General features: G+C 37.0%; 3 protein-coding genes across 9 annotated transcripts; 1 reads left to right on the top strand and 2 right to left on the bottom strand.

Annotated features, from left to right (window-relative positions):
* The first annotated feature begins 19 nt into the window (after positions 1-19).
* On the top strand, positions 20-18,256 carry LOC105265193 (uncharacterized). 7 transcript variants are annotated; one of them, XM_011302577.1, is made up of 20 exons: positions 1,447-2,204; positions 3,542-3,703; positions 3,766-3,975; positions 4,880-5,081; positions 6,375-6,535; positions 6,894-7,025; positions 7,096-7,275; positions 7,504-7,755; positions 7,985-8,545; positions 9,013-9,222; positions 9,301-9,464; positions 9,874-10,021; positions 11,083-11,197; positions 14,575-14,634; positions 14,711-14,835; positions 15,532-15,693; positions 15,799-16,152; positions 17,080-17,295; positions 17,976-18,077; positions 18,139-18,256. In XM_011302577.1, exons 2-20 carry the CDS (start codon positions 3,551-3,553, stop codon positions 18,220-18,222), a joined length of 3,591 nt encoding a protein of 1,196 aa, XP_011300879.1. In that variant the 5' UTR covers positions 1,447-2,204; positions 3,542-3,550; the 3' UTR covers positions 18,223-18,256. The 7 variants fall into 7 exon arrangements, with proteins under 7 accessions (XP_011300877.1, XP_011300876.1, XP_011300875.1 ...); XM_011302575.1 differs by lacking the exons at positions 14,575-14,634; positions 14,711-14,835; positions 15,532-15,693; ... (2 more) ...; positions 17,976-18,077; positions 18,139-18,256 and adding exons at positions 20-232; positions 923-1,149; positions 12,051-13,797 and having other exon boundaries at positions 1,885-2,204; XM_011302574.1 differs by lacking the exons at positions 14,575-14,634; positions 14,711-14,835; positions 15,532-15,693; ... (2 more) ...; positions 17,976-18,077; positions 18,139-18,256 and adding exons at positions 20-232; positions 923-1,240; positions 12,051-13,797 and having other exon boundaries at positions 1,939-2,204.
* Positions 18,257-18,295: 39 nt separating this feature from the next.
* LOC105265191 (inner centromere protein) lies at positions 18,296-20,523 on the bottom strand. The gene is made up of 4 exons (XM_011302572.1): positions 20,110-20,523; positions 18,892-19,298; positions 18,508-18,648; positions 18,296-18,450 (listed from the first exon to the last, which is right to left on the bottom strand). Exons 1-4 carry the CDS (start codon positions 20,433-20,435, stop codon positions 18,296-18,298), a joined length of 1,029 nt encoding a protein of 342 aa, XP_011300874.1. The 5' UTR covers positions 20,436-20,523.
* Positions 20,524-20,909: 386 nt separating this feature from the next.
* LOC105265190 (uncharacterized) lies at positions 20,910-23,344 on the bottom strand. Its single transcript, XM_011302571.1, has 4 exons — positions 22,898-23,344; positions 22,014-22,376; positions 21,384-21,687; positions 20,910-21,260 (listed from the first exon to the last, which is right to left on the bottom strand). The coding sequence occupies exons 1-4, from the start codon at positions 23,030-23,032 to the stop codon at positions 21,001-21,003; spliced, it is 1,062 nt and encodes a 353-aa protein (XP_011300873.1). The 5' UTR covers positions 23,033-23,344; the 3' UTR covers positions 20,910-21,000.
* Between the last annotated feature and the right edge of the window lie 35 nt (positions 23,345-23,379).

The following is a 23,379-nucleotide window of genomic DNA, read 5'->3' as shown; positions in this document are numbered from 1 at the left end:
ATCCATTTTTAAAAGAATTTTCAGCTGACAAACAGAATTATCTGCTGTTTCTGCATGACGAAACTGAAAATAATTGATGATTCGGTCAAATATAATGATCAAGTGACATACTTCGACGGACCTTAGGCTGTACTTCGGTGTACGGAATGGGGTCAATGAATTATTTCTTCGATTTGTCCAGTGGCACTTGTCGAGAGGTCGAATAATGGATAGATCATCAAGAATAATGCAGGTATAATAAGTGGGCGGTGCTATTCGTGGATATTTTGGGGGTAATAACGGGGAAATTTAACGCAGGGTTAACGGAGAAAATGAGGGCTTTTCTATGATGTTCAATTAATAAATAATTAATTAGGTCGAGAAAAAATTAGACTTGTCCTCAGCTACTTATGACTATTTTTCAAGTATTAAGCTGTATAGTTGGAATACTGAACCGGAACGAAGAGTTTATAGTTTTTTAATTTAAATTCATTAAGAATATCGGAACAATTTAAGAACGTGCACACTTTCAGTGAAAATTTATGTTTTTTAAATTTGCCTGGCAAATGATAGATAGGATTAATGGAAGAATATATATTAAATATATTTCTTAAATTCTATTCCATTCTATTCTATCAAAAATAGAACAGTATTATCATAAATATATTATCATTCTCATTCTCATTATTATTACATTATATTATTATAATTTTTATTATTATTACATTTTCATGTGGTTTTTCTGGTTTCGTGATTATTTTCAAAAATTTATAAAAAACGCAAAGAAATGTTCCCAGCTTAAAAAAGGTTAAATGAATTATTAAATAATAAAAAAACGAATGAATTATTATTTTTTGCTGTTGGTGTGTGATAGAGAAGTCTAAGAAAACAGCGGTGAGACTCAATTGTTGACTAAGTCCAGTGGTTTTTTGTTGCAAAAAAGGGGAAGAAGATAGAGAAATTACTGAGGCTTTGACTCTCGGGAAATGTCATGCACTACAATGTAGAATTCAACGTACATTTGAGGGGTGCCCAGCAAAGGTTGTTTTCCGTTCAGGATCTTGAATAATTAACGAACTACACGACTACTAGGCCACGTGTAACACCGGTGCTGCAGTGACTCTGCAACTACAGTCCTCAAAGGTCGTGACAACCATCAAGTATCATAGTGTAGTGAATAGTTCCTCAACTATTGCTAATTAAGAAAAAAATTATTCGCCTTAATTAATCAATTAAGTGCCACTGCGAATAAATCGTTATCGTAAGAATCTTTTCGATCTCAAAGTTCAATTTCAAAATTATATGGGAATATACTTGTGGGTGTAATAGTCTTCAAGTATACTTTCTTCATGTTTAGTCAAAAAATTATTCAAATTCACAATAGGAAATTCTCTAGACTCAAGTCAATTATTTCAAGTACTAAATCAAGTATATTAATATAGTAGTTTAAACTATATTCTGTGTACTTGAATCAAGTATGAAACTTTATGATTGAAGTATACTTTTTCCCTGGCTAATTCCGAAAATTATCAAGATGGAAATAAAAATTAAAAATTGTGTAAATCCAATGCAATAATTTCAAGTACTAAAATCAAGTACACTGATATACTCGTTTAAAGTACATCAGGCATACTTGAATCATGTACAATAAATGCACGATTAAAGTATACTTTTTTCTTGAATTAAAAAAATATCAAGATTAACAATTTAAAATAATCTGGACTCAAGTCAATGTTTCCCTGTTCTAAAATCAACAATATTAACAATATTCAGTAGTTTACAATATATTCAGGTATACTTGAATCAAGTATACTTTTCCATGTACGTTGAGATCGAAAAGTTCGACTATGGGATGAACAACTCTAATGAATATTTAATGTTTGTGGATTCAAATATCCATTCCAGTGTAATTCAAAAAATCGTCGATTACGAAATCGATACCTCTAATATTTACTTTAGGAGTTCCGGGGAAATGAACAAGTGAGAATAACCGGTGTGAGCATTGCAAAAGTTAGTTGGTGCGTTGTATATGTATTGAATATAGTTTGAGGAAAGGGGTGTGAGAAAGCAGGTGGCGTCGGTGGGTCTGTCCTGGTACCTGTCCATTCCTTCACCGGCCCTTCTTCGCTCTTCATCGAGAGTGTGCGATCGATACCAATCGGCTATTTCACACTCGATATTATTCATCGAATGTCTCCATTTCCCAGCGATTATCGGCAAACAAGGTATTTCTCCAGTTCGATCTTCTTCATTGCACCATTTACTCACCCTGGGGCACAGTTTGTGGTTGAATAGTTAAACAAATGGATGAAACCCCTAACTATTCACATTTCTCAATTATATTCTATATTATCTATTGATAATCCATTGATGTTCATTTTTATTATAAATAACTGCAGTCTATGCTCTTAATAAATTAGGAATTTCCCGGCTTCTTCCCCGATGAGGAGATCATGTTTTTTAATATTTAAAATGAAATTGCAGGGAAAGATTATTAAATTATTTGATAATGAAAAATTCAGGGATTTATATTTTTTATTTTACTTGTCGTTTAGTATTTAGAGTTTTCTTTTGTAAAATGAAATTTATGGAATTTTTCAATAGAATTATAGTAGAATACCAATAAAAATTGGAGTAATAAGACTTCAATTACTCATGTTGTCATTACTCCTCATTATCATACCCGTGTTATCTCAATGACTCACGAAATCAATTGAAATATTTATTATATCAAACCAGTTCTTGATAATGTGGAGTTGTTTGCATAATGCAATCGCTCACCAGATTATTTGCAATTCTTCAAAAGCGGGGACTTTACCGATTTCTGTCGTACGAGGAAATAAATAAAATAAAAACTATCAGACTAATTCTCGGAGGACCCAGGGGATTAACAAAATTCTTCGAATGCGTGCAGTGGCATGCAAAATTATTTATCAACCGAATTTGGTGGTCGTTAACTGGTTTGAGATAAGATAATTAAATGGAAATTTCATGCAGCGATTTTTTAACTTGATTCAAGCATATTTAATCGATATAAATAATTATTTCTGCAGTATTTGTTAAATTGTTTTGCATGTTCATTTAATTCTCCAATGTGTACACACCTGACGATACATGACCTAGGATAATACCGAATGCCTAATGCCTACAGCAAACAGAAAAAAATTATTTCTGCCGATTAAATTTATTTGATAGAAATAATTTTCGTTCCTGAACAATAACAATTTCGTTTTGCAACAAATAGTTACTTATAGTTTCTTCCATAAAAAAAAAAACAATTCATTCATCTTAATCTATTATTTTTCTATTATTTATCTCAATAAATTATTCACTCGAATAAAAAATTATTCGATAAGAACTTTCGCAATTTCATTAACAATAAGAAGATCAATTTAACGTAAATAGTATTTATCGAAAAATTTAGTTAGTGATTGGGAGAAGGAGATTTTATTTCGCACTGTTTAATATAAATTGTTAATTTGATCGAAGTGATCTATTTAGTGAGTGATGCATGCTAATGAATTTTGGTTTTCACGTTTGATGTCACCGTCACGTTTGGCAGATTTGCAAAATGACAGCTTCAATGATAAAAACGTGGTTGACACGCGGAGAATTTGAAAAGCTTGAGCATTACGTGCTGGAGGGTAAAGGTTCGCGACTATTGAACGAACACTCGCCAGATCTTCGAACACGAGTTTTCCTCAAGGGACTTCCCACATACCTGGTGAGATTTTCAATCGCCCAAGATAATTAGATCGATTGGTTCTAACGACTTGTTCTATGCAGTCGAAAATTAGTCAAGCCCATGAGGCAGTTACCAGGGGTGCCTTGGCAGATCTCCAGAAAGTTATAGCTGATGAACCAAAAAAGAAACTTGCTATCGCTAAAGACGCCGCGGGAATTCCACTTCTTCACAAAGCTGTTTATCATGATCACCAGGATGTTGTTGAGTGGCTACTCGATAACTATCCGAATACTGCTGTCCAGAAAGATCGGGTAATATTTATTTTTAGATTGTCCAGGTCCAGGAGACACCTCAGAGAGAATTCAGTAAAAATTCACAGGAAAAACGAACGGAAAAATTGTGACTTCCAACGAGAGTCGATGAGTAATTTGTTCTGGATAAATTAATCACTCGTAAAAATTGGGGAATTTTCGCAACTTTTTGAAATTTTGAATTCCTGGAGGATTTCATTTCTTCGGGATGCTCCCTAAATTTTTTACACACCATTTTTCCAAATTTTATTATCAGGATCAAGAAGTTTGGAAATGCAAAAAAAATTTGGCTCCACATTTTCTGTGAAAAAAATCCACTAGATCCACTAGATCCACTCGAAAATCAATCCACTTCCTCAAGAGTTGGATAATTTGTATTCGATCAAATTTCGGAAAGACTAATTTTCCTCATTTTCCCTTCCAAAATATAATCCACATTGACAATTATCTACCTAACATCTAGTGTCATCAGGAATTTTCCTATAAAACGAGAGAAAACCAAAAAACGAGTTTTCTTATTCCAGATATGGAATAAATATTTATCTTCCTAACAAATTGGTGAAAATCATTCCCTCAACTGACAGTGTTAAAAAAATTTATGAAAATAGGATTTTCCGAACGATTTGTGATCGCGTGCGCGTCCATAATCATCCGATATGACCACCTGTTCTCTTTTCTATACCAAAAACCGCTTCCGTGTTTGATGGCTATCTAACAGAATGCTTCCAACTATTTTCACCGGCGGCGGGGGTGAATTGGAAAGTACGAGGGTGAAAGATTGCCAGTTCGAAGACTGGATATCCCCCGGAAAGGACACCAGAATAATTCCCCGGAGAAATCCCCCAGATAAATATCACAGGGGTCAATTAACCTCCCACTCATCGAATCTTTTTTTTATGTCAAGGAGGGAAGGACTGCCCTGCACTTCTGCGTCGCCTGCAAGGATCCAGAATCAATCTGGGATTTATTAATCGAGGGTGGCTGTGACGCCAGTGTTTCCGATAAACGTGGAAATCCTGCGGCTTATTATCTAGAACACGCATCCCAAATTGAATTACCTGACGCTGAAGCCATGGCCACTAAACCGAATACTGCGAAAAACGAGAGTGAGTTTGATTTTTCTCAGATTTTCCAGGGAAATTCTCTAATTGCCATTCTATTCCTTCTTCCTTCATTCCTTTTTACTGACCCTTTTCCGGACTTTAATCGGCATTTAATATCAAAATCAAATTTAGATTTCCTCTTCTCCTCCCTTTTCTCTTTCTCCTGCGTTTTACGATTTGAAAATTGCCGGATTTTCCTCGGCTGATATTCCTGAATTTTTCTTTCCTTTCCTTTCTGAAATATCGAAAATTCCCACACTGGAATTTTTACAGAATAAATTTCAATATTTGCAGAAAAATTTGATTAATCGAAATCGAATAGAAATTCCTAATCAATCTGTTTCTACAGTAAATAATTTTTCATGAATAAAAAAATCATTGCACTGCAGAAAGTGGAATTAATCAAATCTAAATACAATTCCCTAGAAAATTCAATATTTTTAGACATTTATCGATTATATCGTTAAAGTCCATAATTTTGTGACTATTTCATTTTTAAAAACGAAAAAAAAAAAATCATAGGTCCGCGATTTTATAGAAAAAATTGGCGGTAGAATTGCCAGAGAATTATAAATGAGTAAATTAGAAAAGATGTTAAACGAAATGAATAGAATTGAAATAGTCTCTTAGGGAATACCCTAGGCTTTCCCATAAAAAATTCACAAGTGACTAAATTTAATGTCACCCCTTCGGCGAAAAGGGGCCCTCAAGAATTAAAAGCCCTAATAATTGACCTCAGCGGAAGTTTGTCCTTCGTAAATGTTCACAGTTAGCATTAAAATCGACTCAAACTTATAGGTTCAAGACTTATAGGCTTAGGTAAACACCTAGAAACACGTTTTCCGCTGACCCCTAAGTACAAAAACCAAATCAATACCCTGGAAATTTTTTATGAGCTGTAAGTTGCGTCGTTCGATAATTCGACGAACTGTTGAGGGCAAATCCATCCGGTCCGAAGGGCATTATTTTTTTTTCCCTTCATTTTTTTTTATTCCAGATAAACTCTAGTTCTTCTTGAGTAAATTACACCTGTATTTTGCAGTTTTCCGATTGTAATTTCGCCAGTGCCCGTCGTTAAATGAGGAAACAATTGAAATTCATAAATGAATAACTGATTACCACTGGTTGGGTTTTAAATATTCATTCGAATGTGCACGCTATCGTTTACATGAATTCGAGAATTATGAGTTTCACTTGATGTTCGTGTCGAGTTTAAGTCGAATTAATAAAATGCTACTGGTCATTATTGCTACTCCATTGATTAGTGATTGATAATTCTTCGAATTTGCTCACCAGGTTTAGACTTCAAGCCGTCGAATATAAGAATATGGATTCACAATCGTGATATTGCGAAATTGCAGCAAGTACTCTGGGAAGGTCACGGATCGAAGCTGAAATGTGAGATCAGTAATAATCCACGCGTTCGGAGGTTTCTGGAAGCTACACCTTTTATCATGGTAACAAAAATTCACGGCAACCATTTAATCTGAATCCATACTTTTCTATTTAAAAATGACTGCATCTATCAACTCTTTTTTTTAATTTAATAGAATAAAATAACTAGAAGAAAGGATCTATCGATTTTTCCTGTCAAAAATTTTTTATAAAAACGATTAATATAGTTTCGTAATTTCCAATAAAAATAGTGGCAAAAAACGGATGGAATTATTTTTTTTAATAATAAAAGAAAATGAAATCTCAATCTAAAAATGGAAGGGCACGTTCTCGGCGAATCTATGAATTCTTTCATGAATTCTTTCATGAATTCTTTCATGAATTCTGTAGAAAGAAATGCTAGAAGAAAATTATTTTCAGGGTACGATAAAGCAAATCCACAACGGCGTGGTGAAGAACGATGTCGAGGGTTTCCTGGAGAAGATAGCAGACCCAGTATCTCCAGTGATTCTCTGCAGCAAAGATATGAACGGTCTGAATGTTCTCCATAAGGTACAAATTACCTGGAGTCTTCAGCATCTCCATTATCACCTCCAAGAATCAAGAAAAATTTTGTTGACAGGCCGCAGGTCTCGGGTACATGGACATTGCGCGTGAAATTCTGGAGAGATATCCAGCTGCAGCTCTTGCTCAGGACAATGATGGTAAAACTCCTCTGCATTATGGGGCAGCTGTTCGGGATGGTGGAGCTATGTACGAACTCCTAGCAGAATATGGAGCTGACGAGAGTAAACTGGATAATGTAAGTGATGAAAGTGTGACTGAAAAGGAAAAATTGCCCCAATATTTCTCAGATTTTCTAGATTAAATTCAATTCTGCGGGTGCACGAAGGATTATTAATTGATTAATTATCCCAATTTGATAGATTTTGTCCCAAAATCCTGGAGCGAAATAGTTTCTCCCAAAATAAATTGATCTTATCGGCTTGAATGGATGGAGCAAGGGTGATATTATTTTAAAAATTCCCAGAGAAACAAAGCAGCAGCTTTCTACAAGAATCGTCCGGGTGACATAGACCTGTCGAACCTGGTGGTGATTCCAGAGGCGCCAAGAGTATCAGGAACAAAGTACCCGAAGCACTGGGATTGGCGGATCCTGGACAGCGATGGGATGTCCCTGCGATCCCTGAAGAAAATCGACACCCAAGTGGATGTGGACAGTGCATTCGGCAGTGCTGAGAGCGCCCTGAAGAGCGCAGCAAGCTCAGAGAATGTCTTTGGGGTACGATTGAAATTCATCCGAAAGAATAGATTTAGATGAGGCCAAGGGTGTTGTGTCAGTGTGTGTCAGGCTTGCTCATTCTCTGGTATTTGTCAAAATTTTAAATTATCATTTGGGGTTGCTCTGATTGCGTTTAACTTCATTCATCGTTTGTTCTGTATTTTGGCGTGAATATGTCTGTCTTCGTGTTAGAGTACTCGCAGAGGGTGGAGAGAGTTACCTATTTCAGATGACTGACGAGGAGGGATTAAAGGATGATTTGGTAGAGCAGGAAGAGCAGCCGGAGAACGATGATAATGATGAGGGTGAAGAGGAAGAAGCTGGAGCCGGTGGAGAAGAGGAAGAAGCCCCTGCTGATGAAGAAGAGGAAGAAGCTCCAGCTGAAGGAGAAGAGGAAGCCCCTGCTGAAGGAGATGATGAAGAACCCGCAGCTGAAGGAGAGGCGGAAGAAGCTGCAGCTGAAGGTGAAGAAGAAGCAGCTGCAGCTGATGAAGAAGGAGAAGCTCCTGCCGAAGGAGAAGATGAAGAAACTGCTGCTGAGGCAGAAGAAGAAGCTCCTGCTGAAGGAGAAGAGGAAGAGGCTGTAGCTGAAGAAGAAGAACCAGCAGCTGATGATGACGCTGACGTTGAAGAAGCTGACGCAGAGCCAGGAGATGAGGATGAAGAAAAACCAGAAGACGCAGACAGCGGTAATATTGAACCCATCGACGAGGAGAACCAAGACGATGAGAAAAACGAGCGTAGCACTGGTGATTCCGGTGTTGACGAGTCTCGAGTCGAGGACGATCAGGTGCGAGCAACATGCACCCCGTAAAAAAATAAACCCCGACTTGTCCTATTGAACCAAAGTTATGAGATTGATGATAATGACAATGAGAATTAAATAACTTATAGCAATAAAAAAACGTGTACGAAAACCGTATTATCTGTTAAAATGGGATTCCCGAAGAGCATACCCTACTCCACATTGGCTCGTCATACAAATAGCATCAGCTCGTCATATTCATATCGTTATTTTAATCGTTCAGGTTTTTTATTTTCCTTTTTTTCACGTGACCACGCGAGCACACACGATCGATAATATTCACATTTAGAAAAGATTGCCGAGTATGATTAACACCCATCCGTTTTTTTTTATCTCTCTCTCTCTCTCTATCTCTCTCTTCTCACTTTCATATTGATCGCTTATTTTTTTCTTATATCGTTTCGTCGTTCATGCGCATTTTCCCATTACCAATACCATCCGATTGTGCCCAGGTTATCGCTGGTGAGCATGAAGAAGAGATCGAGGGGGATTTTAACGATGTCGACATCATTGAGGATCCAGAGATTGATCATCTACTGGTGAATGGTAATATGGAGCAACTTGCTTCGGTTGTACTCAATGGCGAGGGCAGACGATTGGTCAATAGGCAATCCTCGAATCCTGAGCTTCAGGCGTTCATTGATAACGTACCGTCATACATTGTACGGATCAATTATCATTTTTAGTTTTATTTTATATTGGTTCGCTTTGGCGTTTCGCTCTCATCGTGACATTTTCAGGGGAAAATTCATGCTGTTCATATTGCTGCCAGAGAGGGCAATCTCAGGGATCTTCAGAATGCCTTGGATCGACGCAAATTTGCCATCGCCAGGGATGGCGCTTCCCCACATGGAGCTACACCACTTCATGTTGCCGTTGTTTTTGGACATACGTCTGTTATAAGGTCGGTTGAACACTTCTGGATAAATTATTTCAATCATTTTAAGTTCATCTAAATGACTGGAGATTTCGGAAAAATTCTATTTTATGGTGAACTCGAGTTGTAGAAAGGAAAATCGTTTGAAAAACGAATAATGGAATCGATATTCACGAATTTATGTTTAATAGTAAAAATTCTGGAGGGAAAAATCGCTCTTTAAATCCAGAAGATGAAGGACATTTAAACGCGAATTCTCGACGATTTTTAGCTTTTCTGTTGTCAGCTTTTTCTGTTGATTTTTCTACCCTTTAGGCTTTAAAGTAAAAGAATTTTATTGATTTCAAGGGAAATCGATCGCAGTGAACTTTAAAGTTCATCAGGCGGCATGAATTTTTGAGTGAAATCGACATGAATTTTATTTTTTCATTTCCAGGTACCTAGCTGGAAGGTTCCCGGAGACGACGCATGCAGTGGATGTGGACGGTCGGACTCCTCTCCATTATGCTGCAACCTTAGCAGATAATGGTCATTACTACAATCTGCTGCTGCATCTGGGAGCCAATCCTCTGATCCTAGATAACGTGAGTACTCTAAGTAGTTGAGTCCTCAAAGTAGCTCTACCCTAACTATCAATTCAGAGATGAAAATTTAAACATTGAAAATTAAAATAAAAAATCCTGAACTCGCTGAAAAATGTTTAAAGATCCGGATTTAATGTTCTATTCGCTTGTCGTCGAAATTATTGGCTTTTTGAGCTTTCTGACAAATTGTTGATCGAAATTGTTGATCGAAATTGTTAATCCGAGAAAATGTACCGTTTTCTATAGTTTATAATTATTTCATGACTCGGAAAGATTTGGGAGCGTGCGATGATTACTCCGTCCTCCAATACCAAATACTTTCTATCTAGACTGTACATTAAAGCGTTGATTCGTTAATTCGTTAATTCATTATTATTCGACTGACAATATTTAAAAAATAAAATAAAAAACACAAATGTATAAAAGAACTGTATGAAAGTTGTCAAAAAGTTTCGCGATCGCTGCGCGGTCGTAAAACCCTGCCGACGGACTGAATGACAATAGTATATTTCCTACCAAGTGCGAAAAAGTGATTAACCTGTCGGCGGTTTATAGCACGAGCCGAAGGCGAATCCCACGTGACAAAAATCACTTTCTGCACGAGTTGCGAACAATATTTTTCTTTACAATGTGGAGGAGAGTTTTCCGCACTTGTTACGAAATATACTAATCCTGAGGATTGTGGTTACATTCCTTAGCTTTGCCTCGGACTATAAAGTCACGATCGCCGGGAAAGTTCTTACCGGCCTAGTGGCGAAATATACTACAGAACAAACATCCGCACTTGTAATTGCATTTTCAACTTAAATGAACAATAATTTTCCAGTCATCGTTTAAAAGTTTTATAAATTCTTGAAGTCTAGAAGAAACACAGGAAAATTACTGCGTAATTACATTGGGAGTTACTGGATAATTATAAAATCCGATCAACAATTTATCAGAAAACGAGAGAAAAATCGGTAATTGAAACATTTTTAATAAAAAAAAATAAAAATCTTACACTAGAGCTACTTCGAGTCAGTTTTTATACAATCCTCTTTAACATTGAGTCTGTCCATCAGTTCGGCCAGAAAGCCGATTTTTACAAGGAAAACCAGACCGATCTCTCCCACAAACAATTGCTCCGGGATTTCGGAGCTCGTGAAGAGCTCGCCGACGAAATGCTCACGGACAAAGGTAGAAAATCCTCAAGTTTCAATCTACCACTCATTAAAACACTGAAAAAACTTTTCTGACTGCACCCTACTGTATGAATCAGCAGTTGTCCTTCAAGAACCTAATTGCTTCAGACTTTTCCTCAATGTTACCTCTTATTTTGTAAATCCATTGTTACGTCGGTGTGGGATAATAAATTCACCTGTTATCAACTTTTAAGTTGGCCTTTGTTTTATTTACGTTTATTTTCTCTACTCATCACTGAATTCAGAAATTTTTCTCCGAGAAATCAACACGCGCAAATATAATCCATAAAAACCTTACGATTTTTGTTTAAAACCAGACGATTGAATCTTTATTGAAATTCTTACTTAACTTTATTCTATTATATATCTCTTAACAAAATTACATCATAAATTTGCATAATAATATTGCATAAATAATTGGCTGGGTTTTTCAATTTATTAACGAACCGGTAATCGATTCAATTCAAATTTCTCACTTTCCCGGTTTTCATCGAAAATCCCGGAATCTAATAAAGATACGACAATTTTTGTAATGACCTTTTTTATAGAACTAACTGAGAACTGCAAAAACGTTCCTTACTAAATTCCTCTATCTCCCTCTGTTTAGAAGATATCCCTGGAAATATCAGTGGATTTCGGTGATTTTATTTTAGTTTTCCACTTGGTCCCTGAATTGTTGACTTTTCCTGCGTGTCTACACTGACGACTAATCTAACAAATCTTGAGCACACCACAAAAATCACGCTTGTTCAACATTGTCTCATTCTCATTCCTGAAATTCTGGTAATGACCTCGTGAATTAGCGAAACGCTGTAATGATAATTGACTAATTTTGGTGCCGAGAGCAGTGGGTGAAGGGGACGTATACTCAGCCCGTCGTGACGTAACGGAAGCGGACATCCTTTCGACCCTAGAGCGTTGCTTCCGCCTGCTAGTGCCAACAAGAAGAAACTCAGTGATAAACTCAGGATCATCAAGCGCCGGTACAATTCTGGGTCGTTGCCTAAAACGTCCGATATTTGACCAAATAAAGCACCGTGTGACACGCATGGACCACAATCTCTTTGACATTATTTGGCCGTCTGTTAAAAAATATAGCATCAACAATCCCAAGCATATAAGCTACACAAGTGCCAGTAGCCATCGCTCTAGCATCACAGATATCGATGATGATTTTGATACAGTTATTGTAGCTCCGGATTACGAGAGCTATATCGTATTCGCTGAATTGTTTGATCCATTTATCAGAAATCTCCATTGTGTAACAGCAACTGGAGATCTTCCAGATCAGCCCCTCTCCTGTTTCTTCACAGATGCCAACAACAGCAACGATTATGAGACCGTCGAGGAGGTGATGTCGACGGTGTTGACGTCGACGATTGATCCTTCCGGTAAATATGTCCAGCTGACGACCATCGATGCATGCAGAAATCTTGAGAGTTTTACACTGCCGTTGACATTGACGATAAATCAACTGGAGGAAACTGAGAAGAGGATCACTGGTGTTCTCATGTCACCGGAAGTGGCGATTGTCCTGGCGGAGGGTTCATCCGAGGACGAGGCAGGCACTTATTACACGTTGAATGAGATCCTGGAGAGGCCCAGTGACATCAGGGTGCGACTGGAGGGTGCAGGACTCCTTGGGCCCATTCTCGAGACAGAGCAGAGTGATGAGAAGAGACTTCATGGAAAACACTGGCCATATGGACGTGGAGTTTACGTGGCATCTGCTGGCGATATCGCTGTCTGGGTGAATGTCCAGGATCACATAAGGATCATCGTCAGAAGCCATGACTCTCATCCTGGTATGATTGGCAAGGCTTACGTCAGGATTGCCAGGGTTCTCTCGATTTTTGACAGGCGTATGGTCTTCAAGAGACACCCGAAACTAGGTTTTCTCAGCGCAAGACCTGCCTCCATTGGAAATACCATGAGATTCTGTTGCACCATTAAATTACCGGGACTCTCCAGGACCTCGGACAATCTCAAGGAGATGTGCATTACCCGGGGACTCAGGGCAACGGAAACAATGCGCAGCGATATTTTCAAAATTAGCAATCTTCAGTGCCTCACTATCACCGAATTGCAGACCCTTCAGGACTTCATTCGCGCCATTCGGAGTATTCTCTCTCTCGAGAAGGAAATGGTTCTTACTAATTCGTTGAAGATTGCTACGTTGGTCACTGGGATATTCAAAAAACGAAAGAACTCCATTTTCCAAGGCTGATTTTCCACTGGTCCCTGTTCTGTTGTTTTATGTCTTCGTTGAGTTCTTTGTTAAATTTTGTATTCCGTAATTAACGATTTAGTGAGTTGATGTTCTGTGGGGATTACATCGAGCTCAATGACTTACGCTTATGATATTACTGTGATAAATACCAATGTATTGTTTATGGATTTATGAGATTAATATGTTGTAGCAATGTTGTATTGTTGATAATGTTGGAAAGATGTGTGAGCGTTTTATTTTCTCGACGGTTTCGTTTGTGGCGCGTCGTGATATATTGTTGATGAAATAATGAGTAACGAGTGGCTCAACACTTATAAATAAATAAATAAACGAGAGGGTCAGGCTGCCTCGAGGGGACTGCATGTGTCTGGGTTAGTAAATCATGTCAATTTAATACATAGGCAGATGCTTTGACCATGTTATCTGTGTTTTTCCATCAGTGGATTCATTCTGTGGAGTCATCAAACCGTTTATGGACACGGAAATTGATAACCGATACTTATTGAACAATCATTGAGCTTTCGATGACTAAAATTTATTAACTGAAGGACAATATGCAACTCAGTCTAGATAATCATTTTTAGTTCAATGTTTTTGCACAAGTCAATGTTTTCGCATGAAAAAAAAAACGGGGCACATATCTTTCCAAATTAGAGAAGGTGGTGTGATTCGAAGGAGATTATGAAGAAATCGATATGACTCTTAATAAATTCGTTAATATTTATTAATTACACCGTTTTATCAAATAGTCAATCAATTCTTTGACCGGTTTTTCTTTCTTGTGGAGGAGAATAAAGAGAAAAATCATTAGAATAAAATAGACTGTTCTTCATATTTTTGGATTAATCACGTCACCTCGATAAAAAATAATCGATTGTGTATTGTAATTACCCAATTATTCAAATAATGAAGGATATTACCATAACATCACGCTTTATCGTACGTTTGAAATTTCTCTGGCTGCACCGATTGGAGTTCGTTCTGTTTTTTGTAGTCTTTTCATGATTGTCATTTATTCCTCATTACTTCTCATAACAACGCCATTTGTTCGCTTGGCGATGTAGTGAATCGATGCAATTAATGGTTAATTGAATCTTGAAATATGGAGACTAAAGGTACTTGTCCAATTGCTTCATTTCTAGAGCACTCGAACATGGAAACTCCGATATTCAGGGAGGAGGAGGGACGTTACCTCGCGTCGTGTGAGTATACTGCAATGCAATTAATTCTTAAGTACCAAGTGAATTGATTTTTTTTTTCTCATGGAAATTATTGCAGCTGTTGGGGATCCCTTGATAAAAGGCCTCGCTAAAGTCGCCCAGAGTCGACCGAAGGATCCTTTGACTTACCTTGCCACTTATTTATACAATTTTGCTAGGAATAAATCTGGCGCTTCGATTCAGGTACGCAATTATTCATTGGTCGCGTGAGAACTTCTCGGTAATATCAAATTATACCTTATATTTTTGCACAGCTCTCGCTGGACGCAAAAGACTCATTACTTTCGCCCAAATTTATGTGACAATAATTAACAATAAATTAATTCAGCAAGTCATTTAAAACTGTTTACAATAAAATGAATTGAATTCATTGATTGAATTTATTTCTCACCGGAATGAAAAAACTAATCATTTTTACTCAAATTTATGTGACAATACAAAATTAATTCAATAAATAATTTAAAATATTCAAAATCCTTCAACTTGATGCAATTGATTGATTAATTGAATGAATTAAACTGAATTGAATTGAAATGATTGAATTGATTTCTCGCCGGACTGGAAAAAAACTAATTACTTTTACACAAAAAGTAATAATACCAAATTAATTCAGCGCAAGTAATTCAAAATATTCCAAACCCTTCAAATTAATAAAATTGATAAAATAAAATATATAGAAAATACAAAATGTGTTTCATATATTTTCGTTTCGAGTTATTTCAAATTCTGAAGATATACGGAATTGATTCACATTATCAATTCTGCAAAAAATAAAATATTATTATTTTAATATTATTAATAAATGAAAAATAGATTTACATGTTACTCAGTCGAGGAATTGATTTCCAAAGCAATCAAAAGAACTATTTTTTTTTTCAGAAATCTGATATTTTAATCGTCCCTGATCGACCGGAGGAGGAGATAGACCTGGACAGCAGCAGTACACCAATGGAAGATCCTCATAACACTCCGGATGACGAGAGTTACCTGAGAAGTCCAGCCTCGGACGTTCCAGAATCAGCATTTTCCCCTGCTAATCGGGTAAACCCCGCGCACCAATAAAAATACTCGCTATAAATTCAGTAAAGTGATTTCTCCTCACGATTTTTGTGATGTATCGAATTTTTTCTCTTGCGTCGTCTCCAGGACGAGCACGGACAAAGTATGTTGCACTTCGCGTGTGTCCGCACCCGACCGAAGGACGGGCTCTTCCACATCCTCCAGGAGACCCAGATCAACCTGGGGTACAGAGACGAGCTCTATCGAACAGCTCGTGACGTAGCGGAGGAGTCGAACTTCCAGGAGAACGTCGCAGATATCGATCGTTATGTGGTTTATTTGGCAGCCAGAGGAGAAACTGAAAAACTCGTTGAACTCCTTCTCGAGGGCTACGACCACATCCTGGACACTGAGGATGGAGGTGTCAACGTCGTGGATATCACAGCAGAACGAAATCATGAAGCTACCATTCAATTCCTCCAAGGAATTCCGACTTACATAGTACGATACTTTCCTCTTTTGTGCACACAGGAAAACTTAACGAGTTATTACCGGTGTCTTCTTTTTTTCTTTTTTTTCACAAATTTCTGAGAAACACTTGATAAAATTGGTGTGAAAATATAGCGATTTAAGTTTAATTATCATTTAGTATCTCACAAAGTTCTATAATCGTGGAAGAATTTTCCTGCGTCTCAATAAATTTTTGCGAAAATTCACAAAATTTTATTAATAATTTAACAAAACAGACTTTAAAATTTTGTGAGTCATTGAATAATTATAAAACCTAAAAATAAATATTCTTTCACGTCAATCTGATTCAGGATTTCCCAGTACTTTCCAAAAAAACATGAAAAGGGAGAAGATATCTGCAGCGAAGCGCTAAGTAGATAAGTGCATTTTTTTCTCAACCATTATTAGCCAATATCTCGAAATTAAAGGAAGATTGCGATTTTTTCATAAATACCTTTTTTGTAGCTCTCATCCTTTTCTCTAAGAAATGTTGATATAAAAAATCGCCAATGTCCCTTCGATTCTGAGATATTGGCTAAAAACTGGCCTTGAAAAAAATTCACTTATCGTAATTACCACTCCGCCATTGAGATCGGTAATAACTTGTTAGACATTCATTACCTTCAAGTTTTTCTGTGTGTGGAATTAGGAAATCTCTTGATTTTATTATTAATTATCAACTAGTAATTACTGCCATTTAGTATCACCTGTTATCAAATAATATCAATTAATGTCATCCAACGTCGAATGAGATAAATCGATTAATATCGATCATCAATTAAATTTATGTGGGGAAGATCACGAGCGAACGAATGCAAATACAAATACTATATTGAGCAAGCCTATTCGGATCGTGGATTTCATCGAAAATATGGAGGATGAGCTGAATTCTTTCTAATGATGATGATTTTTCCTCAGGGCCAGAGGGAAGAGGTCCATCGGGCCATTCGTGGTGGTGATCTCAATGCCACGAAGGAAATCCTCTCGAGGTACGGAGGTGGAGGGACTCTCCTGGCGGTTGGAAAAAATACAGTTGGCCGGTGTTCCATGCACATCGCAGTCCTCTGCGAACATATTGATATTGTTCGATACCTCGCCAATACTTACCCTGAGACACTGCGCATTGGAGATAATGTAAATAGATTGTGGAATTTTTCGGAGAATGTAGGAGATGTAAAAACCCAGGGGAATTCAATTGATTGAGAATTCTCTATTGAATTTCTGAAATTTTCCATTTAAAATGGAATGATCGAACCATATAATGACATTTTATAGAAGTATTTAGTGAATTCGATGGATAATTCTCCAAAAATTCCAGAAAATACTTTATAAATATTCACAATAGATTTTGAATTCTGCAATGAGTTTTGCAATTGAAAACAGATCTCCTACATTCTTGAGAGGCCACAGCATCAAAACATTACTGTAATGTGAAGAAAAATTTGCTCCAGACATTCTCAGTCAAAAAAAGGATAAATAATTGGAATAATTTCGTTAAATTACGACGTCTTGGCACCGCCATCTTAGAAACTTGCCACAAGATCTAGGGGGTATTAAACTAAAATGGCAGCGCTCCCACCTCGCATTTCTAAATAATTATTAAAATTATTTCTCGCCTTTATATCATCCTCAGGTAGTTTCGTCCTGTTCCTCTGAAATGAACATTTATTTTAACTCATCCTTCAGACATTTTCCTCATTCGTCGGCTGAAAAGTCTCATCGCAAAATTCTCTGGGCATTGCAGTGGTTTTTTACTCGGAGGCCTTGAATTTATTTCCCATTCATGTAGAGTAATGAGTAATTTTAATCATCAGTTGAACAGAACTGCCCTCCATTACGCCATGGGAGTTCACGGGGTCGAAGAAATAAGTGGTATTCTTATAAAAGCAGGCGCCAAACGAGTACAAAAAGACCTGGTGAGTAATGCATGGAGTCCCAGTTTGTCTCTAGTTTCAATGTTACTATCAATTTTTCTAGAAATCGAGGCAGCCGACCTACTACTTTATGAATAAATCCGACATACAGAGACTCCAAGAGGAGGAGAAGACCCTGGTGAAATGAATGGATCAATTGTTCGATGTATGACGAAATAAATGGCATATTTTTCTCTCAAATGAGATCAATCAATTCTCCTTTATTGATTGGAAAAATATCGTGCGTTCCTTGGGTTCCTGATAACTCCAGTAGATTTAGGAATGTCTTGTCGCGTATTCCTGGATATTTCATGAGTTGTTTCCTCTCCAATCCAGGGGATGGGGTTGACGTATGCGGGCTTGGCTTTTTGATGAGCTGAAGAGTGGAATTTAATTAATTGAGGGAATTCACGAGGTGAAATAAATTACTAACCCAGCAGTCCCTGGGTGGCAGGTCTCGGTGTGTTCTTTGATTTCTCCCGCCATTCATCGAAGGCTTTCACACTCTCCTGCATTCTTCTCTTTTTCTCTTCCTCAAGTTGAATCAACTTGCGCTCTTGTTCCTCTTTTTGAACTGCAAGACAATTTTTGGAATTATTTATCGATGTTCCACACACATATATAGTCAAAATTCACGTTTTTTTATTTAATTTTTTGCAAATTATTGATGGGATTGATGTGAAAAAATGAAACTTTAATGCGATTCATAATTAATAAATAGCTATATATACTATTGATTGTATTCAATCATAAAATTTGAGACTGAAATGGAATTAGGGGATGGAATTTTTATTGTAAATTTCCAGGATTTATCTACCCCTCTGGACTTTATTTTTATTGAGGGACCACTGCAGGAGGCACAACTCCTTGCCAACCGCAGCTTTCTCCTCGATTTCCTTCAGCTTCTCGGTCAGCTCGCGTTCCTTATCCATCAATTTCCGCCTCCTGGCTTCCTCCTGATTTTTCCTCCTGGTCCATAACAAGAAATTCTCGTGCTCCCTGCGCTCGCGTTCCTCCTGTTCCCGGAGGTTCTTCTCCTCCTCAGCTTTTCGCTCCGATTGGAGTCTCTCGGATTCTCTCTTGAGACGTTGGGACTCGAGTTTCTTCTTCTGGACCCACTCCTCGTGGGCCAGCTGTCGTGGGAGAGACACTGTCGAGTGATCACGAGATGAGAGACTCGAGAGAGACGCTGATATCTGCACCCTCTCGCCATTTACAGTGTATCTGAGGAAGAAAGGAAAACATGAGATAGAAATTCAAGAAAAATTAATTATTCCCATTATTTATGTCTTATTTTCATCGCACCAAATAATATGTAAAAACTCTGGCATCGAAGCTATAGGAAAAATACATATTTATAAATAAGTACGTATGTAAAGCACAAAAAAGTTATAAACAATCGCACGTAATTCACTGGCTGAAGATCCTCGAGCAGTGTCAGTTCCATCTTGTAATTGTAATTGTCTGATAATATTCTATTCATAGCGAAAATTCACGTTTTAATTTTGTTTTTGGCAAATTATCGATGGGATTGATATAAAAAAATATAACGTTCTTACGTTTTGCCATTATTTAATGGCTCAGGAGGTTTTGTGATGGTGCGATTATTTTCATGCATTTTCTCTACAGTTTTTTGATTATTTTTGAAAATTTAGGGAAAAGGAGAAGAATGTTCGCACCACCTGGAAGCTTTGTGAGTCATTAAATAATGATAAAACGCAAAAATGTTATATTTTTTCTATTAATTTATTCTGTTAATTTTGTCTATATATACGGGTGTAGAACACCCTTCAATATATGAATATAAATGTATGTAAAGTCGGCGGTTAATTGAGAGAAAATGCGAATTAGAAAAGATTAGAAAGAAGTCAATTTCCTTCCCCTAAAATTTTAGATCAGACCCATGGGACATGGGGTGTTTCCACCCCATTTCTTTCATTTTTTAATTTTTTCCAGGGATGAAACTCTTACTATCATCTAGGGAGAAGATATGAGTGAAATCATTCGTTGATTGCTAAATAAAATGACTTCGAACCTTTGGATCGGCTCTGAATTCTCCGCACCCTCGTTCCTCCCCTCGTCAATCACACAGCGACGCTCGACCCTCGACCTGGTCTGGCTCATCGACGACAGGGATGGAGTTATCGATGACATTGCTGACTGCGACCGACAGGCGTTCAACACCTGGGGACTACCCCCCAGGGAAAACCTCGGTAAACCCACAGACAATTCCGCACCATCTCCACTAGTTTCGCAAACGATCTCACGCTTATATTTTCGATCATTATTTTTCCTTGGCTCTACGTAGATCGCTGGGTTTATATATGTCATTTCCTCAGACCTCAAAATCGAATTTTTCATTCTAAACTTGAAAATTCGATGATTGGAATTCAAATTGACAGAACAATCCTCGAAGATGAGAAAAAAATCGAAAAGGTAACCCTGAAAAAAAATTGGCTGACACTCAAATCCAGAAAAAAATTGAGCATCAAGGATTTTCTCCAGAATTCTCTACTTTTTGAATTCAAATTTTCGCGATTGCAATAAAAAAATTTTGAAATTATCTTCTTTTTTTGTCATCTTTTTATAAAATTATAATTTTTTTACTTCATAAATGACGCAATGAATATCGAAATATTTTTCAAGTTTACATCAATCAATTCTCAATGAATAAACTGATTAATGAATGTTTAATGTTCTATTTTAATAGGTCTTTGTAAATTATTTATTGCAGTTTATGTTCCTGAAATAAATGAGAAAATTCTACGAATGTCTGGTAAGAAAATCTTGGATAATAAAAAAAACATAAAAATGAAGAATGAGTAGACATTCCAATGATTGTTCATCGAAGACTTTATTCAAGTACAATTGTGCCAGCTTATCACATGATTTGTTCGTATTGAACTCCTCCAATATAAATACTGATTCATGTTTCAAGAAGCATGAAGTTTCTGGGATTAGCCTCAGTGCTATTATTCTGCCTTGCAATGGTCAGGTACTCGTCGTTGATTTCGTCTGATTGCATTTTCGTGAAATAAGACTCCCTCTCTGCGATTATGTACCGTGAATCATCGTAATTGAAGTAGCGACCTAGGACAATATTGAGTGCTGATGTATCGTAGGAGTGACAGCCCGAGTAGCGATACTGGGGCTTTTTGTTGAATCTGCAGCCAAAAGATTGTGCACCTGACGAAATAAATTCACTTTAATTATCCTCATTACGTTATTAACATTAAAAAATGTTAGAAGAGAATTTTCAAAGGGCAACTTTTCTTCGAATTCTTTGAATTTCAAAGAAATAAAACTCACCTATAGGACAAATACAATCTCTCGTGAGTGCACACTGTACCCATGGCAGCATGACATTCTCTCTGATCTCTTTAGTATTTCTAATGACTAAGTGTGAAGCTCTTATCAAAGGAAGGAACAAAAAACTGTCCGAGGATGCGTGAAAGTACTCGTACATCTTAGGATGTGTCAGTGAGCTTATGGCATGCTTCGTTGGCCACGTCAGTATCCCAGAGGGTGGTGAGAGGTACTTTGATACGTCTGAGTTATTTATTCTCACGTTTGAGTCCATGTATAATATATTTCCTAGAGTATTTAAAGCTGTCTGCAAATAAAATTGAAACATTCATTAAATTATTAGAAAAACGCCAGTAAAATCTGCGCGAAATACCGAAATTTTCATGGGGACCTTTTTTGTAGGCCTCGTTCCACTCTACAAAAAAGGTTCTAATCTTTTCATTATTCCTCACAGATTCAACAAGAAAAGAGAGTCCCTTTAAAAAAAAAAATGTAACTTTTTTTGTTAGCTGTTTTCGGCGCATAGCTAAGCTATGCATATTATACTATATATACATATAAGATAATATAATGATTTGTTGACTTTTTTATGTCAATTGAATGAATTAATTTGGTTGATGGAGGTAAATTTACCTGTATGACTAGAGGTCGATAGACGTGGAGTCTATCGTCTTCAGCGTGATTGGGGAATGGTGATAGGTAAAACGGTATGACATTACATCTACTCGAGTTACATATCCCTTGGAGATTCTGGAGAGCATCGTCGTTCAGCCCCACTCCATAAATGGCGATGTTATTTCCTGGTAAAAAGTGCGAGACATTTCTTACAAATCCGTAAATATTAATTTCGTTTCCTGGTCGTAGGAGGGTAACGATTGTTACATTCTGGGTTTTCAATAGCAATGAGGGAGTGCTCGTTTGCCCATCGAGACCGAGCAGTGCGAGGTACTTGGAGTCTGTCACTAGCCGTTTTTCCTCGACATCCTTCAAGTTTTCCTAAAAATTATCCAGTCAATTTAGCAATAAACTGAGACGACAATAACTCAAATCAGACAGTAAATATTCGAAGAATATCTCGGAATCTAAAAGAGATACCGATTTTTTGTAAGAACCTTTCTTAGAGCACTCACTCCACTCTCAAAAAGAGGTCTTAAGAAAAATTTTGCTATCTCTCTTACATTTAGAGATATTTGCTCCTCTTTATTTCTCCGTTGCTGAGTTTCATTATGTATCCCAAAACAGAAATTTTCAGACTTTTTACACTTTTTTCAAATTCAAATAATTGAGATACCTCAAATTTTCAGTAAATCACAGAAAAATGCTACAATCCCCAAAAAGTTCACAATAAAACATTATATAATAAAACTTATATGCTTTTTTAAAACAAATTCATAATCATAAAAGATAACCTCACATTATCCATTTGTAGAGAAAATGATTTCGGAGTTTAATTTGAATGAATAAATTCGTTGTCCCCTGAGTTAGTTAATTAATAAATTCGTTGTACCCAAAATTACCTGGAAGCTTCGCAATTGTTTATGCGTCTCTGTGACCAAAGTCTGAATGGAAGGTCTCTGATAGCTGAACCCAATAAAAACCACAGTAGTTCCAACCAAGCAAATAAGGAATAACAGGAGTCCTTTAAAGCGCATCTCTCATCGTTTTAATCCTTGAACCCCATAAACCTGTCAAAACTTCAACGGAGTCTTCTGGTCCCCCAACAAAATCGAGGTTAACACTCCCATCACCATCATTACCCCCTGATATGTATGGAAAATCACCAGTTCCCGACAAATTCCGTGGCATTTACAAAATTACCAAAACAGTCTCATCTGCAGCTCATCTCATTTTCACCTGTCAAATGACAAGCTAAACTCTGACACTTGTTTTTATCCTTTTCACCCGTCAAGATCAGCTTACAACAATGCGCAGGTGATTTTATAATTTATCTGTCTCTTTCTCCGCATTTCTCTCTTCCCTCGTCGATACTGACGATTTC

Source organism: Fopius arisanus, unplaced genomic scaffold, assembly GCF_000806365.1.
Source record: "Fopius arisanus strain USDA-PBARC FA_bdor unplaced genomic scaffold, ASM80636v1 scaffold00028, whole genome shotgun sequence".
NCBI lineage: Eukaryota > Metazoa > Arthropoda > Insecta > Hymenoptera > Braconidae > Fopius > Fopius arisanus.
This window is presented reverse-complemented; position numbering and strand designations above follow the sequence as displayed.